This window comes from Macaca thibetana, chromosome 9 (assembly GCF_024542745.1).
Source record: "Macaca thibetana thibetana isolate TM-01 chromosome 9, ASM2454274v1, whole genome shotgun sequence".
In the NCBI taxonomy this organism is placed as follows: domain Eukaryota; kingdom Metazoa; phylum Chordata; class Mammalia; order Primates; family Cercopithecidae; genus Macaca; species Macaca thibetana.
Window position 1 is genome coordinate 15,163,230 of NC_065586.1, and position 18,568 is coordinate 15,181,797.

An 18,568-nucleotide genomic window follows, 5' to 3' on the forward strand; every position below is an offset into this window, starting at 1 on the left:
AAGCATTGCTACGTTTGACCAAAGCTGAAAACGTGCATGTTGGGCAATGCATCTTTCATCCCTCTACACATCCCCATAAATGACCATGAAAACACAGTGAGTATTGATTTTGGTGCTGCAAAATACACAGTTGATCCTCACTATGCATGGATTCTGTCTTTGTGAATTCCCCTACTTGCTAGTTTCAGTTTAGTTTTTACTTGCTAAAACTAGCAAGTAGAAATTCGCAAAGATGCAATCCACGCATACCGAGGATTAGCTGTGTATTTTATTATCTGAGGTTATTTCCCTGCCTTGTATCTGTTTAGTGGAAATAGAACTGTGCTACCACGGATCTCTTCCCAACTCTTGTGTGCAGTGACTCAGGTCACCCTCGTAACTTGTAACTGACCACAGTGGGAGGATTTACACTACAGAAACTGGCAAATGCTACACATCGGGGCTTGATTTGTTGATTTTCTCCATCACTTTCTTAAACCTAGACAATATTAATAATGCAGATTCACCTTAAAACTGTATCATACCTGGAACCATTATATTGCAAATAATACAAAAAGTTGAGGAAATGTTCCAGTATTCAAAAACTACTGAATACTGATTCAGCAAAGTTGTCACTCCATGATTGATGAACAAATGACATTCTGAGGGCTTCAATTTCACCTTAATCATTAATACAATAAAATGACAAAATGAGGCCAGGTGTGGTGGCTCATGCCTGTAATCCCAGCACTTTGGGAGGCCAAGGCCGGTGGATCACTTGACGTCAGGAGTTCAAGACCAGCCTGGCCAACATGGCGAAGCCCTGTCTCTACTAAAAGAATACAAAAATTATCTGGACATGGTGGTGTGCACATGTAGTACCAGCTACTCAGGAGGCTGAGGCAGGAGAACCGCTTGAACCTGGGAGGTGGAGGTTGCAGTGAGCGGAGATCGTGCCACTGCACTCCAACCTGGCTGACAGAGTGAGATTCTGTCTCACAAAGAAAAAAAAAAAAAAAAGACAAAATCATGTTTGAGCTACACTCTTGTCAATTGTAACAAGACAGGCTATGATAAAAATCTATGAAAGCATTGTGAGAACCAATCATCAAAGGGAATTTACCACAGAATATTATTATTTTTTTTTGAGATAGAGTCTCACTCTGTTGCCCAGGCTGGAGTGCAGTGGCGTGATCTCGGCTCACTGCAACCTCTGCCTCCCGGGTTCAAGAGATTCTCCTGCCTCAGCCTCCCAAGTAGCTGGGATTACAGGCATCTGCCACCACACCCAGCTAAATTTTGTATTTTTAGTGGAGAAGGGGTTTCACCATGTTGCCCAGGCTGATCTTGAACTCCTGACCTTAAGATATCCACTCACCTCAGCCTCCCAGAAGTGTTGGGATTACAGGCCTGAGCTGCCATGCCCAGCTTTATGTATTTCATTAGACAGATTATTATGTATTCCATTTGTAAGTTGTGTCCTATACATCCTTTATCAGGGACAATATAATTTAAGTGCATTCACTTCCAGAGAGCTGGCTGTTTAAGCCACGCACCACTGTTTCTAGCTGAGTGACCTCAATTAACCACTAAACCTCAACTTAAGTATAAAACAAAGAAGAATAAACAGTCCTTCCTTGAAAGATTTTGAGGATTGAATGCAATGATTTTTTCCAATACATTGTTTCCAAGTAGAGACTTCAGGAACCTCAGTCCCCTTTTCCCCACGCACCTCACCTGGGGGACAGACCCAGTGACACATTCATCCCTGTGCACGCCCACCCCTACTTTCCCAGAGTGGTCCTGTGTGCCTGGACTAAACCGTCACAGGTGGGGAAAACTCACCACTAGGGGGCGGGAGCAAGATGCCTTTGATGGTTGTGGTCCTTCAGACCATGTAACTGATTTGGAATACTGTGACATACTCGCTCTCCCACCCTCTGTGGGGAGAGAGAGGATAAATGTGTCAAGTCTGCGGCCATAGAATCCCACTCTAGTGACCAGCATTGGCACCCTGAGAAAATGAGAACCCTTGAGCCCCAGTTTGGACAACTGTTAAAATGTGATTAAAATCTTCGGCCGACCCAGTTGCCCTTCTGCAAACTCACCTGCTTGTCGTCCTAGGCACACGGCATGCTGTGACTGCTGCTGGCTGTTTAATACATCGGGGCCCATCCAGGTGAGTCTCACCTAATGAGGAGTCAGCAAAGCAGCCTTCTCCACCCCCATCTTCCTGCCAGATCTCTCAGGATCAGCGTTTACAGTTAATGTGCTACCTGCCTTTCCCAGGTAACATGCATTAAATGAGGCTCTTCTAGAAACTGATGTTTTAAGGAGGTGATTCCATCAGCGGCAACCTTAGAGCTGCAAAGGACTGGGGTCAATGACAGCAGAGAGGTCGTCTGGCACTTCCTCCCTCGCCCCTCCTCATCTAGGTCTGGCCCTGGATTTTCCTGGAGGAGCAACTTCCTTATTCTTTTCAGGGGAGTTGACCGATGCCTTCTCCCTGGAGTCTTAGCCAGGTCTGCAAGGATGACCCTGCCACCTACTGGTGAGATGTTCGCTCCCACGCAAAGGGCGTCTCACTCCTTAGCTCCCCAGGCTCCCATCTGGCTAGCTGTCCCACTGTCAAGAACTTGCTCAACTATTTTCCCCCTTAAAAGCCAAATAGGCAACATCACCACTTGAGAATGAAAATCATTCAAACCACCATGATTAGTTCTCTGCCTGCATGGAATTTACGAATACTGATTTTGTTGACTGTAAACATAGCTGGCTTAATTTATTTCTGCCAGTTATATCCCGACACCTCCATTAATTATTTTATTTTGATGAATAGTTTTACACATCTGGGAGGATTCTGGTCATTCTAATGATATCTTCTTGAAGCTCTTCCAAGATGGATCAATACTGACCATGAAACATCAGATTCTTCTAAAGTGCAGACATCCCTCTTTACCTGAAACACAGCAAAATGTTATCCGGTGTTCTTGAACAAAACTAAAGACAAAGGCGGATTTTTTATAGATTTTAACCCTAGAGGAAATTCCTAGGTGTCTAGGCGGTGGCTCTCCAAATACAAGTCTGACAACTGCATTGCAGACTGCTGCCAAGGAAACAATGACAAAGACCTTCTATTTTTTTTGAGACAGGATCTGCTCTCTTCCCCATGTTGGAGTGCAGTAGTACCATCATGGCTCACTGAAGCCTGGTGACTTAAGCGACTGCAACCAGGTAATTAAAAAAAATTTTTTTTTGTAGAGATGGGCTCAAGTGATCCTGAGTTCAAGTGATCCTCCTGCTTCGGCCTCCCAGAGTGCTAGGATTACAGGTGTGAGTCACCATGCTTGGCCTGACAAAGTCTTAATAACAACTTTGAAACAGATAATGGCTCAGAATGAATGCAAATGACCACAAAGACAGTTTTCCTTTTCTTCAGAGTTTATTTTGAATTTTCATTTTTGGATAACCAAGCAGCTCTTTAAGAAGAATGCACAGAAGAGTCATTCTGGCACTTTTGGATAGTACATAAGATTTTTTTTTTTTAAATTTTTTTAAGCGTCACATTCAGCCCACTTGCTCAATCCAGACTCCCACGTTGGGTGAGCAAGATGAGTCCATAGGATTCCAGAGTTAATACGTAACCGTATATACAAACAGCCAAAAAACCATAACGGTGCCACAGGGATGGAACAGGGAAGGGCATCTCTAACGTGTCCTCTAGTCTATCTTCGCTAAACAGAACCCACGTTACACATGATAACTAGAGAGCACACTGTGTTGAAATGAGGATGCTGACCCCAAATGGCACTTGGCAGCATGCAGTTTAAAGCAAAAGGGACATCCTTTAATAACTGTATAAAATCCAGGCAGTTTCATTAAACGAGTTAAGAAAACCAACAACAACAAAAAGCGAGGGACTGTCTGTTGTCACTGTAAAAAAGGCACTTGGAGTTAATGGGACCAGGATTGGAGGACTCTTAGCTGATACAGATTTCAGTACGATTTCATTAAAAGGCTTGGATGTTACGAGAGGACACTCGGCGGTTCCTGAAGGGAGACACTGAGATGGACTGCTGAGAAGCAGAACAGATGAACACAAAGGAATCAACTCTTTACAACCAAATTGCATTGAAGCGACAACAAAAAAAGGCAAACCCCAAAACGCAACCTAACCAAAGCAAAATCTAAGCAAAATCAGACAACGAAGCAGCGATGCATAGCTTTCCTTCGAGAGAACGCATACCTTGAGACGCTACGTGCCAACCTAAGTTCTCAATGACAGCTTCACAGTAGGATTATTGTGATAAAAATGACTCAAGCGATGCAAAAAGAGTTTCATCTGTTCCCAGAATCAGAGGGAGAACTGAGGTGATCGTTAGAGCGTAGCGACATCACGTGCGGTTTCTTAATGTCCCTGGTGGCGGATGCATCAAGTCCCCGGAAGGACATCTGGACACCACTTTCAGCCACCTCCTTGCAGGGGCGACATCCGCCAAAGTCATCCTTTATTCTGAGTAATAACTTTAATTCCCTTCTAACATTTACACGGCAAACAGGAATGCAGTAAACGTCCACGTCCGTCCCACGGCGGGGCTGCCGTTCTGTTTCCTCCACGAATGGGTACGTGCTTCCATGAGAAAGGATATTTGGCAATTTTATATTCCACAGTCAGGTGGCTCTGCGATAGCTCATTTAATGTTAAACGCCATCAGGGGCCTCTCCTCCCGTTTCTGCCAGGGGCTTTTCTTGTCTTCTCCTTGGTCATCATCATCATCGTCTTCCTCTTCCTCGTGGGCAGATCTTCTCTGATGGGGGCTGACGGCTGGCTCCGGGGGGGCGTCCGCAGTCCGTCTGGTTGTCTCCTCCTGCAGGCTGGGCAGCTGGCCACCACTTCTCCGAGCCGACCCCTCCAACAAGCATCGCAGGGCACTGTCCTCGGGGGTACAGACCGTGGTCCCACACTCGCTGCCACTCTGTTCCACGTCATCCAGGTACACGAGCTGCGTGTAGGCCGTGCTGTCTGGGGCCCGAGGCTCTTTCTGCTGGTGCTCTTGGACGGGCGGGTAGTTCTGCTGCAGAGACAAAGCATCTCCCCTTCCCTTCCGGGCAGATTTTGGTTCATTCATATCCACGCCAGAGTCCAAACTGGCATCATTACTTCCATTCCTTCCAGCTCTTTGGAGATCAATGTATGAATGTCTAACGTGAGCGTTGGACCTGCCATCCAAGGAGACGAACCACGCCCGGGGGTGTGGAAGTGGCTTCCCACCCCCAAGCTCCATCAGCGCCTTTTCAGTCAGGAGCTGCACCTCACTGTTCATCTGAGCCAAAGCCGCGTCGTTCAGGGAAGCTGGGATGGAGAGAGACTCCGACATGGATGCATTCTGAGGGCTCCACTCCCGGGTGCCTGCGTCCTGCAGGTGCTGCTGAGAGATGGCCTGGGAAGCCAGGGGCTGGGGCTGGATCTGCGAGGACGGGTGTGGGAAGATCCCGGCATGGGGACTGGACAGCTCAGCCTGTAGTCTTTCTAGTTCAAGCTGTTGATCAGCCGGGACGACCAGAGGCTGGCTGACATAGGAGTGGTCCCCGGGGAGTTTCATATAATGAGCCGGGATGACCAAGGCGGGCAGCACCTTCCTGTAAACGCTGTCATTGACCTGGTCGACAGAACTGCAGCAGATCAACTGGCCGGGCCGCGGGAAGGACGTAGGTCTCTCGAGGTGATCGACCGATCGTGACATCATACATTCAGTTGGTCTGCGGTCCAGCAGCTGTTCTTTCTCAGGCGATGAAGGTGCGGGATACAGATGTTCCTGAATGGTGAGTTTGCTTCCTGCAGACGCTGGACCTTCTCTGTCCTGCTTTTCAAATAAAGGCTGTGAGAGCACGGTGTTGTAACTACCCCTGTAGTCAGCATTGCCCGAGGACTCGTAGCCTTCTCTTTCCATAGATTTTCTTGCCTTTAAGGGAAAAACCTCCACTGACTTATGGTAGTCTTTCCCCAGCGTCCCGCTTGGCGTGAGGTTATCAAAGGAGATCTGGCTTTTATCCTCTTCCTTGCAAGACAGGAGCTCCTCCCGGGAGCTAAATTCCTGGGAGGTGCTGTAGGAGAGCTTGAGCATGGGGGTGTGCAGGTCCCCTTCCCCGCCAGGAGACATCATTTCCAAATGGACTCCACTCATCAGCTCCTTCGTGCCTGGGGCCTCGGGGCGGCCGTGGCTGGTGACGGACAGCGGGCCAGGGAATTCTGATGCTCGGCGCGAAAACAGCAAGTTGATGTGTGACATGGAGGTGGACTGGTCTCTTTTGGAACTCTCCAGTCCTGCAGGGAGCTGCAGTTTTCTGTGGTGCTGACGAGGTTTCAAGCACTTCCTCCTGCGACCAAAGACACAATCCAAACCCAAAGATTAGTGATTCTCACAATGGAAAAGTTTCAAGTTTCAGGTAAAATCCTAATTCTCAATTTCCACAGGGAGAAACAAGACAAAACAAGTCATCAGCAGCCAGAAGCCTTCTCACCCCACACCCTGTTCTTTTATTTTTTTGAGACAGCATCTTGCTCTGTCGCCCAGGTTGGAGTGCAGTGGTACGATCATAGCTCACTGCAGCCTCGACCTTGTGGGCTCAAGTGATCCTCCCACCTCATTCTCCCAAGCAGCTGGGACCACAGGCACACGCCACCATGCCCACCTAATTTTTGATTTTTAGTTTTTTGTAGAGATGGGGTCTCCCTGTGTTGCCCAGGCTGGTCTTAAACTCCTGGCCTCAAGCAGTCCTCCCCCTTCGGCCTTCCAAAGTGCTAGGCCACCATGCCTGGCCCTTGTCCTTATTTTAACCCAGAGTAGGATAATCCAGAGATTTCATCTTTTACTGTCTGGAAAGCCCTTTGCCTAAATGAATTAAATGTATGACATACATTTTTCTATGACTTAAAAAAGTCAACAACTTATTAAAGAGTGTCAAATGTGACTAAAATGCTTTGCATTTTTAAAAAGAAAATTTTCCTCTATAATGCCTTTTTAAAATAGCTAAACTTAAAGGCTTTTATAAGCCAAATTACTTATTTCAAAGGGGTTAGTCAAGAGTTGACAATAAATATTCTTGCAAACTGATCAGACACAGCATCCAAATAAGAATTTTTTTTTTTTTTTTTTGACTGAGTTTTGCTCTGTCACCCAGGCTGGAGTACAGTGGTGCAATCTTGGCTCACTACAACCTTTGCCTTCTGGGTCCAAGCGATTCTCCTGCCTCAGCCTCTCGAGTAGCTGGGATTATAGGTAGGCGCCACCATGCCCAGCTAATTTTTATATTTTTGGTAGAAATGGAGTTTTGCCAAGTTGGCCAGGCTGGTCTCGAGCTTCTGACCTCAAGTGATCCGCCCACCTTGGCCTCCTAAAGTGCTGGGATCACAGTTGTGAGCCACCGTGCCCGGCCCAAATAAGAAGAGTTCTGTTTTGCCCTTGAGAGTATCATCTCTTAACCAGCGTTTAGGGATACTCTAAATAAATCATATGACCATTGTTAAACTCTTTTTCATAATTCCCCTTCTAAGCAATGTTATCCACGCAGCATGCTTTACACATACTATTTGTTAAGTTGCAACTTAGATCACAAATGTGAGTTCTTACTTTTTCATGGGAAGAAAAAGTACTTCAATTTAGAAAAATTAAAAAAAAAAAAAACCCACCTCCATATCAATGCTTCTAAGTATCAATTGCCCAAGAAATCGTGAATTAAAAAAGATATTGCCAAAATGGTAAAACTTTACCTGCAATAATATAAAAGGAGACACAGCAAAACCAAAAGTATGAAAGCCATTCCTCCTAAAATGGCCAAAAGAAACACCGTGTGATACGTGGTAATATCCTGTGTTACAACGGGACCTAGAAGGTCAGAAAATGGCATTTAGAGTTTTGAACACCTTTAACTCAAAAGAGGGATCATTCATTGAGAACACAGTGTCTTGTGCTTACTCTTCTTGGCTGGGGCATAGAGCAGTGGCCAGAGGAAAACACTCTTGGATCACGCACTTGGGGTACCACCAGCATTGCATTAGTGATTAGCACGACTATTATGGAAGCTCCCATGGCCAGGTGAACTTTGAATACTCAAAGACAAGATGTGGTTACGTCAAGGGCCCCCCACTAAGCGGAGAAGTGTGCCTCACTTGGTAGCATGTGCCTTCTTTGAAATACATGACCTTTTTATTTTAATTTTTTTTTTTTGAGACAGGGTCTCATTCTGTCACCCAGGCTGGAACACAGTGATATAATCATGGCTCACTGTAGCCTTGACCTCCTGGGTTCCATCAATCCTCCTGCCTCAGCCTCCAGAATAGCTGGGACTACAGGCGTGCACCACCACATCTGGCTAGTTTTTGTATATTTTTTTAGAGGCAGTGCTCTCACTATGTTGCCCAGGAGGGTTTTGAACTCCTGAGTTCAAGCAATCTGCCTACCTCGGCCTATCAAAGTGCTGGGATTATAGGCATGAGCCACTGTGCCCAGCCATGTGATCTTTTAATGCAAGAAAATGAACGCATGATGATTTAATGAGTGGGACTCTCACCTTCAGAAAGATGGCCTGACTATCTGGGAATTTTATATTGCAGGGGAGAAAAAAAAAAAAAAAACCCACAAAGTTTTATTCTTGCTTTTCCCGGGCAGTCAATCATTACTGTCTGGAGAGCCCTTAGTCTAAATAAACCAGTTTAAATGTATGACATAAATTTCCTGTGACTTAAAAAAGTCAACAACTTTTAAAACTTAATACAGGTATCAAATATGACTAAAATGATAACCATCTTTAAAAACAAGATCTTTTTTATGCCTTTTCAAAATAGCTAACCTTACATGGCCACAGATCTCTTTAGAACTTATACATAAGGTTACCAAAGGTAAAAATATTTTAAGTTTATGTTGTAAACAATCCCAAGAGGTAGCTTAACTCACATTTTATGTTCCATAGTAGTACAAATCTATCTTAATGTTACTAACAACAGATCAACGACAACAAAAACCTCCCCACATGCCAATATTTAGGTATTTATTAGCGTCCGAGTTTCCTGGCAGTGTATGAATACATGGGTCAAAATGAACTGGTTCCTTTTTTTTTTTTTTTTTTTTTGAGATGGAGTCTTGCTCTGTCGCCCAGACTGGAGTGCAGTGGCCGGATCTCAGCTCACTGCAAGCTCCGCCTCCCGGGTTCACGCCATTCTCCTGCCTCAGCCTCCCGAGTAGCTGGGACTACAGGCGCCCGTCACCTCGCCCGGCTAGTTTTTTGTATTTTTTAGTAGAGATGGGGTTTCACCATATTAGCCAGGATGGTCTCGATCGCCTGACCTTGTGATCCACCCGTCTCGGCCTCCCAAAGTGCTGGGATTACAGGCTTGAGCCACCGCGCCCGGCCATGAACTGGTTTCATATTATTTCAGAGTAGCATGGTTTTGATTACTAAACACCACAGACACCCATTTGCTTATTTTTGATTTTTGATATTCTAAGACACAGATTTCTTTAAAAATCTTCTTAAGGGGACAAATCTCCTAATTTAAGACCTAGATAAACCCAAGATTTACCAGTTTTTGAAAACAGTGATGTTACTTAAATTCACGAGAAACACCATTCTCTTTCAGATATAATTACTTCAGTGGAGTGGGAGGAGGGGGTTAAAGTTTACAAAAATTGGAAAAATAACTGACAATTAAATACTGGCTTACTTGTTCAGAGAAATAATTTTTTTTTTTGAGATGGAGTCTTTGCTCTATCATCCAGGCTAGAGTACAGTGGTGTGAACTCAGCTCACTGCAATTTCCGCCTCTTGGGTTCAAGTGATTTTCCCGCCTCAGCCTCCTGAGTAGCTGGGATTATAGGTGCCCACCATCATGCCTGGCTAATTTTTGTATTTTTAGTAGAGATGGGGTTTCACCATCTTGGCCAGGCTGGTCTTGAACTCCTGACCTCGTGATCCACCTGCTTTGGCCTCCCAACGTGCTGGGATTACAGGCGTGAGCCACTGCGCCCGGCCCAGAGAAACAATTTTTTTTTATGCAAAGACAATTTCCACGGATGTACCAAAGCTTTGTCAGGAGTCACCAAGTCACTTAGGGTACACGTAAAAATATTTCCAAATACTGATGCTTTGTCCTTTAAGTACTCCAAGCATTATTTTTTTTGTTTTGTTTTGTTTTGTTTTGAGACGGAGTCTCACTCTATCACCCAAGCTGGAGTGCAGTGGCATGATCTCGACTCACTGCAACCTCTGCCTCCCAGGTTTGAGCAATTCTCTTGCCTCAGCCTCCCGAGTAGCTGGGACTATAGGCGTGCGCCACCACGCCTGGCTAATTTTTTGTATTTTTAGTAGAGATGGGGTTTCAACGTGTTAGCCAGGATGGTCTTGATCTCCTGATCTCGTGATTCGCACACCTTGGCTTCCCAAAGTGCTGGGATTATAGGCATGAGCCACAGCGCCCGGCCAGCATTATTGTTTTAACCTCTGCCAGTGCAATTCTTTATAAAATTCACAGCTATATTTCACTTCCTTCTTAAACAAGGAGTTAAGGAACACAACCTACATTATTTTGTTGTTGCTTTTGAGTTCATAAAAGTCCAATATTAGTGTAATTTGTTGTTATAAAGGTGGGTTGTGAGATGACTGACATATGTATCCCCACATTAAATACCATTAGAGGCTGTAGTGGGTATGCTTTGTGTTACTTTTGCGATGGGGTCTCACTCTGTCATCCAGGCTGGAGTGCAGTGACATGATCATAGCTCACTGCAGCCTTGAACTCCTGAGCTCATGGGATCCTCCTGCCTCAGCCTCTCAAGTAGCTGGGACTACCGGTGAATGCTACCATCCCTGGCTAATTTAAAAAAAAATTTTAGAGATGGGGTCTTGCTGTATTGCCCAGGCTGGTCTTGAACTCCTGGGCTCAAGAGATCCTTCTGCCTTGACTCCCAAAGTGCTGGGATTACAGGTGTGAGTTACCATGCCCTGGCCGGTGTATGCTTTTTATAGCCTTGAGTCTCTTCCTTCACTGCTAGGAAGCTCTCAAGGGGACCTACGTCTGGCAGTTCCTTCATCCTGCCTTACAAAAGCATATAATGGCAGGGCGCAGAGGGTCACGCCTGTAATTTCAGCACTTTGGGAGGCTAAGGCGGGTGGATCACCTGAGGTCAGAAGTTCAAGACCAGCCTGACTAACATGGTGAAACCCTACCTCTACTAAAATACAAAAATTAGCCAGGTGTGGTGGCGGACACCTGTAATCTCAGCTACTCCGGAGGCTGAGGCAGGAGAATCGCTTGAACCCAGGAGGCGGAGGTGGCAATGAGCTGAGATCATGCCATTGCACTCCAGCCTGGGCAACAGGAGCGAAACTCCATCTCAAAAAGCAAACAAACAACAACAACAACAAAACCAAAACATACACAAAAGCATATACTAATCTGCAAGATGGGAAAACTGATAGCTGAGACTGAAATACATCTAAAATTAAAGTTCACTTTAATGCATGGGCTTTATGGCATTTATTTTGGTACTTAAGATGTTTCTTTTCCTTCCTTTGTTCCTCTTCAGTCATAATCTAGGTATTTCAGATTCAGAGCGTGGGACATTTCTGTGCGTGGTTCATGCTTATATCACGACAAAAACAATACCATCAAGGGAAACACATTACTCTTTTTTTTTTTTTTTTGAGATGGTGTCTCGCTCTGTCACCCAGGCTGCAGTGCAAGTGGCACAATCTTGGCTCACTGCAACCTCTGCCTCCTGGGTTCAAGCGATTCTCCTGCCTCAGCCTCCCAAGTAGCTGGGACTACAGGTGTGCGCCACCACACCCAGCTAATTTTTGTATTTTGAGTAGAGACGGGGTTACACCATGTTGGCTAGGATGGTCTCAAACTCCTGACCTCGTGGTCCGCCCTCCTTGGCCTCCCAAAGTGCTGGGATTACAGGCATGAGCCACTGCGCCCAGCTAAGGGAAACATATTACTTTTAAAACAGATGTGAAGTGTAAATTTTCTTAGCATGGTGATATAAAGTCATTGTGACACATTTTTCAACATCTGTTCAGGAAAGACCTCCGTCAAATCAGTTACTTTGTGAGTCTAAGTGCTAATTCCAGTGATAATTCCATTTGCTAAAATATTTGAACTTTCATTTCAGAACTGCCTTCATGGTTCATTTGCAAGAGACACCTTTTAATGACAGCACATTTCGACCTAGCTCAGTCACCTGCTTTATTCACCAGTCTTGAATGTGCATGACTTTTAGATGTGTTTAAAAAGAAAAATCATCAAGATTTGCCATTTGAGCATACAGATTTGCCACCAAGAAAGAGATTCACTGACGAAGGCTAAAGGCAGTGCAAGTCATATAGATTCTAAAGGCAGCTTGAGCAACAGAAGCCATTGCTGGAAATAATTCTCCTGAGATGACTATTTTGAAAAAAAAAAAAAAGTTCTAGAATATTTATGGGTGTAACATAGGTTAAAAAAATAAACTGTTAGTCACATTCTGAAAGATATGCATTAATGGACATATCCTAAATGGAGGGGAAGATTCTCTTAGACACAAAGCAACTGGTTTGCGTTTAAGCCTTTTTGGAAATGTCCCACCAGGCTTTCTGCCCTCAATGGTGACTTCCCACTAGCACCTCTGTGGAGTGCTTTTCCCTACATATGTGCCTACACCAGGCCACAGCTGTTTCAGGAATTAAGGAGGAGATCTTGCTGGTCTCTGTGGGCTTTTGATGAAGAATTCCCTATGGCAGCTGTCTGAACCAAACAGGCACTCAAGACTATTTTCTATGCATTATTCTTACCCTAGATGGAATATTTCCAACCAGAAGTCCCCCACCCCCACGAAATACCTTCTTTCCATCATTTCATTTTCAGACTTTCAGCCATTTTTGAATAAGATGTGATCTCCCTGTTGAAGTTATTTCCAAAAGCATACTTAGCCTGAACCCTCAAAGACCAAAGCAACTGAGCCGCATCATCGCAAGTGTTGGCTCCGTGTTACCTGGGATGGGAGGGGACATGGCGGCCACCCAGTACCCCAACTGGGGGGCAATGTACGTCCACGTCAGCTGGCTGCCTTCCTGGTGCACAAGACCCAGACCGCTCTTCAGCCACGTTCCTGTGGAATTGAGAAAGAGATGTTAGCTACAAGCACACCAAGCTCCTTTGTAAGCCTTAAGCATATTGTAAAAGTCATCTTCAATATCTTAAATGTCATGTTTATGACCTATAAGATAACTGAGGTGGCCAAAGTGTCATCTAGGGACCCCAGGCAGCTTTCTGGAGAAATTCTTTTCAATTTCCTTTCAGGGAAAGATGAGCAACTTTAGTGTTCCTTTGCCTTCTCAATTAAATTACTTTCAGCCACTTTATCAAACACCCCTCCTTCCAAACACAGACGATTTTAGCAGAAGCCTTTGGACCTCAGAAGCAGAATAAAGGTAGCATGATGGGGGGTGGTGGGAGTGAAAAGAGAGGGGGAAATCAGGCTCCATTCAAGCTCTTTGTCCTTCAGCAAATTTTCTATCCACAACTGCAGACTGGCTATATCAGAATTACCTAGGGGTGTTTTGAAAAAATAGATCCCTTCACCCCATCTTTGCAAATTCTCACCCAGTAACCCTGGCTTCGGTGAGCAGTTTTAAAAGCTTCCAGTTTGTTCCAATGCTGGGAAACGCCAACTACGTCAAGGTCTCTGCTGTATCTCCCAGTTATTACATTAGCTAGCATCTGAGAGTAACGTGCACCTACTATGCACTAGCTATTTGCAGCATACGTGTCTTATAATATACCATCTATAATTCTCACCACAACACTGAAGACTGGTGAGTTACAAAACTTTTCCAAGGCCTCTCGGTGGCCAAGAGCGGAAAAGAACCTGGGGCTGCCTGACCTCGAGGCTGTGCTATTTCTTCTGCTCTACCACGCTGCATTTCCTAGCAACCTTCCCAGCATTTGATTGCATTTTTACTTTGTGAAGTTTCTAGGAGCAGACTCATTGAAGAGGATGAACTTGCCCAAGGTTGTTGGGCTATTTCCCAGCCAAAAATGGATGCCTTTTCCTGGGCTCACCTGCAGAGAGCCTTGCTCTGAGGCCTGCGATGGCAGCTGTGGGGGCAGAAGGCCAGGGAGAGGCGGGGCGAACCTCTAGACGGCCCGCGCACCCACCCTGATCTATCAGCATGGAGATGTCGCAGCATACACAGGGCTCCTGCGCAGCTCACCTCCCTCCTATAGTCATCCCCACCTGAAATGGCCACGTGGGTGACCCTGTGGCTGTAAGGCCTAAATAGACCAGCTGTGCACCAAACGCAGGCATGTGTCATTTAACAGGGATACATTCTGAAAATGCATCGTTCATCGCTGTGTGAACATCATAGAGCGTCCTTATGCAAACCTAGATGGTGCCGCCTCCTGTACACCTGGGCTACACGGTCTAACCCATTGCTCCTAGGTTACAAACCCGTACACCATGTGACTGCGCTGAATACCATAGGCCACTGTCACACACGGGGAAGTATCTGTGTATCTAAACATAGAAAGGGTACAGTAAAAATACAGAATTATAGTCTTAGGGGATCACCATTGTATATGTAGTTCATCGTTGACCCAATCGTCATCCTGTGACTCATGCCTGTATTCTACCCAAATGCTCACCTTGCTTAGCTACATGCCTCATGCAGAGGTGGCGGTAGTGGATTTTTTTTCCCCCTGAAGAAAGAAACAATACTTGGGCTGCTTCGAGGCCTTATCGGTTGCCATAGCAACATTCTAATGCAGTGGGTGGAAGAGGCCCTTGGTGATGCCTCCTCTGCAGCCGCTCCTCTGCTCACACGGCAGCCGCTCCTCTGCTCACACGGCAGCCGCACACAGCGGGCAGGTGGGAGAAGTCGGGCATCAGCAAGGGCTCGGCATCGCCCCCTTCCCATGCCACAGGCTGGATCACTGTGCCAGCGGGTTTGGGCTCCAGAAAGAGCAGAATGTAAGCAAGGTTTTGCAAACGGGTATGAGGGAAGGGATGCCCGGTTCTGGTCCATTTCCCGAAGTGCACCCTTCTAGAGATCACCCTGTTCTACAGGGCTACTGTACTAGGGGAGCGACAACGTAAGATGTTTGACACATTGAGGAAAAGGGGCCAGGCATGGTGGCTCACGCCTATAATCCCAACGCTTTGGGAGGCCAAGGCAGGAGGATCACTTGAAGCTAGGAGTTGGAGACCAGCCTGGGCAACAGTATACATACACCTCTTTAGTTCCTGCTAGGCAGTCTTCACAATGCACACCTCTATCCATTCTGTGACTCTGCCTGCAAATGTAGCTCTAACCTCATGTAGTTTTTCTCTCTTCCAAAAATCTACCCAGTCTTTCAAGATTCAAATCAAGCCCAGTGTTTTTCCAGAGGCCCTTCTAGGACACATGGGTCTTCCATGCCTCGGCACATCCTGGGCAAGTGTTACTGCATCATCCATTTGCCAAACACACATGTTGCCTTCGGTGGCCAGCCTGTGGCCCTCAGTCTTATCTCCTTTCTTAGACTGTAAACTCCATGGTTGTGGCCTGTGTCTTGTGTTGCTTTTGTCTTCTTCTCAGCGCCTAGAGATACGCATAGAGTAGGAACTCCAGAGAACTTCAGAATGAGTGGAAGCTACAGGTGCAATAAAAAATAATATCTGGTAACCTGTGAAAGGCTGGGTGTGGTAGGCAGGGAAGGATATCCCCATGGCAGTGTGACCACGCCTGGGATGCTGCCCTTTCAAACTAAAGGGAACAGAACCAGCCGGGAAAGAGCCTACCATGGCTAAAGTGCGACACTGTTCGGGGTTTCAACAATCGTGCTGTTACTGGCAAAAGCATTTCATGCTTTCCGTGTTTTGTGGGAGGAAATAAGCCCCAGGGAGTACGGGAATTAACAAATTGTGTACTAGAAACACATGCTTCTCATGGTGGAATCCTGATGCCACTGTGGGAGGCAGACAGTTTCACCACCAGAGCAGTGGACACCAGGGCCAGGATTCTTTTTTTTTTTTTTTTTTTTTGAGATGGAATCTCGCTCTGTCGCCCAGGCTGGAGTGCAGTGGCCGGACCTCAGCTCACTGCAAGCTCTGCCTCCTGGGTTCACGCCATTCTCCTGCCTCAGCCTCCCGAGTAGCTGGGACTACAGGTGCCCACCACCTCACCTGGCTAGTTTTTTGTATTTTTTAGTAGAGACGGGGTTTCACTGTGTCAGCCAGGATGGTCTTGATCTCCTGACCTCATGATCCGCCTGTCTTGGCCTCCCAAGGTGCTGGGATTACAGGCTTGAGCCACCGCGCCCGGCCTGGCCAGGATTCTTTACTGGTGGTACCAGATGGCAGAGCACACAGACCTCTGCTAAGCCTCTTCTGCTGAATATGGGATCACTGGGTGTTGCAACCAGGAAGGGTGCCCTTTCATCACATGGTGAGAGCCTCGGGTACTGCTGAGACACAGCAAGGGAGGAACCAGGTTGTTCCTGCTGCATGGACCAAAGAAAGCTCCACTGCAAGGCCTCTTAAGTCAGTCCACCTGCCCCTGAGTATGGAGACCTCGGGATGCTCCTGGGTGAGGACATCTGCCCAGAGGGCTGTCCTGCTTAAGCCTGTCTCCTTGGGATCTGACAGACAGCAGTCCCTAATGTGACAGCAGCCCAGCTGGGCTACCTGCTCAAGCCCCCTTCACCCTGAGCTTCTCTTTCTGCCCTTCCCAGCCTCTTCCAGGGGCTTACCACTGCCTCTTAGTGTCCTCTGCACAAGCAGGCAGCCGAGGTGGCTGCTGGGACTTGCAGACTCAAGGCAAGGTCATGTGGTGAAGGCAAGCAGGACCTTACAGCCTCCTCCTTCCTCACCCCAGAAACCCGGGCTTCTTCCTGCAGAAGCCACACCGCTGCAGCTACACAACCTGGTCGTGCAGCCGGCATTTTAGGAGGTGGCTGGACAATGACATGTGCCTCTCTGTTCCAATCAATGCCTATGGCTGGGCCTGTTACCGGGACTGCACGTGTGTGAAGGTTACAGGGTGATCTCTCTGGCAGCATCAAGGAATGAAATTCTGCATTACTGAAATTTCTAGATAATTGATTATCAAATAGTTTTTAAAGCATTTGAACTCCCTCTTTAATGGATTCTTAGGCGGAAACTAACATATGAAACAGATAAAAGATAAGCTTCTCTGCATGAGGGCAAAGAGATGTCCCCCCACTCCCCACCAGAGCCATCCCCAGGACACCTCCTGAACCATCTGGGAGCTACTCTTCTATATAACCTGACTCTTTGCTGAAACTTGAAAAGGCCATTTATAAAAATTCTAAAAAGCATCATTTCCCCCTGTCCTGTGAATGTGAATACAATGTTGACTTTTCTTCATCCCTCAGGGTCATAATTATGATCAACTACAATGCTAGGTTCTGACATATGAATGTCCTTAAGAATACAGAGGTGGGGATTAAAAGTTGTTTGCTCCTGTGCTGAATACTGCCACCTACCCTCATGTTTATTTCCTTTTTTTTCTTCCTTATAACTTGTTATCAGTGTTCTGTTATCAACTCTGCTCCCTCACCACCACCAACCCCCCAGCTTCCCACCTGAAGCTGTATGCTACTGGGAAATACACGACTTTGTTACAATTCTGTCTGAAATAACATACACAGGAAGTGTGAGGGACAGGAGGACAAAATCAGATATGGAACAGTGATAAATCTCTATATACCTATATCTATTCTCTCTCTCTCTCTCTCTCTCTCTCTGTATATATATATATATATATATATATATATATTTTTTTTTTTTTTTTTTTTTTTTCTGAGACGCAGTCCTGCTCTGTCGCCCAGGCTAGAGTGAGGTGGCTAGATCTCAGCTCACTGCAAGCTCCGCATCCCGGGTTCATACCATTCTACTGCCTCGGCCTCCCGGGGAGCTGGGACTACAGGCGCCTGCCACCATGCCCAGCTAATTTTTTGTATTTTTAGTAGAGACGGGGTTTCACTGTGTTAACCAGGATGGTCTCAATCTCCTGACCTCGTGATCCGCCTGCCTCAGCCTCCCAAAGTGCTGGGATTACAGGCGTGAGCCACCACGCCCAGCCATATATATATATCTTTTAAGACAGAGTCTCGCTCTGTTGCCCAGGCTGGAGTGCAGTGGTGCAATCTCACCTCACTGCAACCTCTGTCTCCTGGGTTCAAGTGATTCTCCTGCCTCAGCCTCCTGAGTATCTGGGATTACAGGCACCTGCCACCACAACTGGCTACTTTTTTGTACTTTTTTTTGTTTTTGTTTTTGTTTTTTGAGACGGAGTCTCACTCTGTCACCCAGGCTGGAGTGCAGTGGTGCAATCATGGCTCACTGCAGCCTCAGCCGCCTGTGTTCAAGGGATCCTTCCATCTCAGCCTCCCAAGTAGCTGGGACTACAGGCACATGCTACCATGCCCAACTAACTTTGTATTTTTTGTAGAGACAGAGTCTCAATATGTTGCCCAGGATGGTCTTGAACTTCTGTACCCAAGTGATCCTCCTTCCTCTGCCTCCCAAAGTGCTGGGATTATAGGCAT

At 46.4% G+C, this 18,568-nt stretch overlaps 1 protein-coding gene across 2 annotated transcripts in view; it reads right to left on the reverse strand.

Moving 5' to 3' along the window:
• Nucleotides 1-3,402: 3,402 nt before the first annotated feature.
• Nucleotides 3,403-18,568, reverse strand: part of FAM171A1 (family with sequence similarity 171 member A1) — a 148,770-nt gene continuing 133,604 nt past the window's right edge. For both annotated transcript variants that reach the window (XM_050803294.1, XM_050803293.1), the window contains exons 6-8: nt 13,008-13,124; nt 7,751-7,865; nt 3,403-6,357 (exon numbers count right to left, since the gene is read on the reverse strand). In XM_050803294.1, coding sequence (XP_050659251.1) covers nt 4,671-6,357; nt 7,751-7,865; nt 13,008-13,124 — 1,919 coding nt within the window. In that variant the 3' untranslated portion in view covers nt 3,403-4,670. The remainder of the gene's footprint in view (nt 6,358-7,750; nt 7,866-13,007; nt 13,125-18,568) is intronic.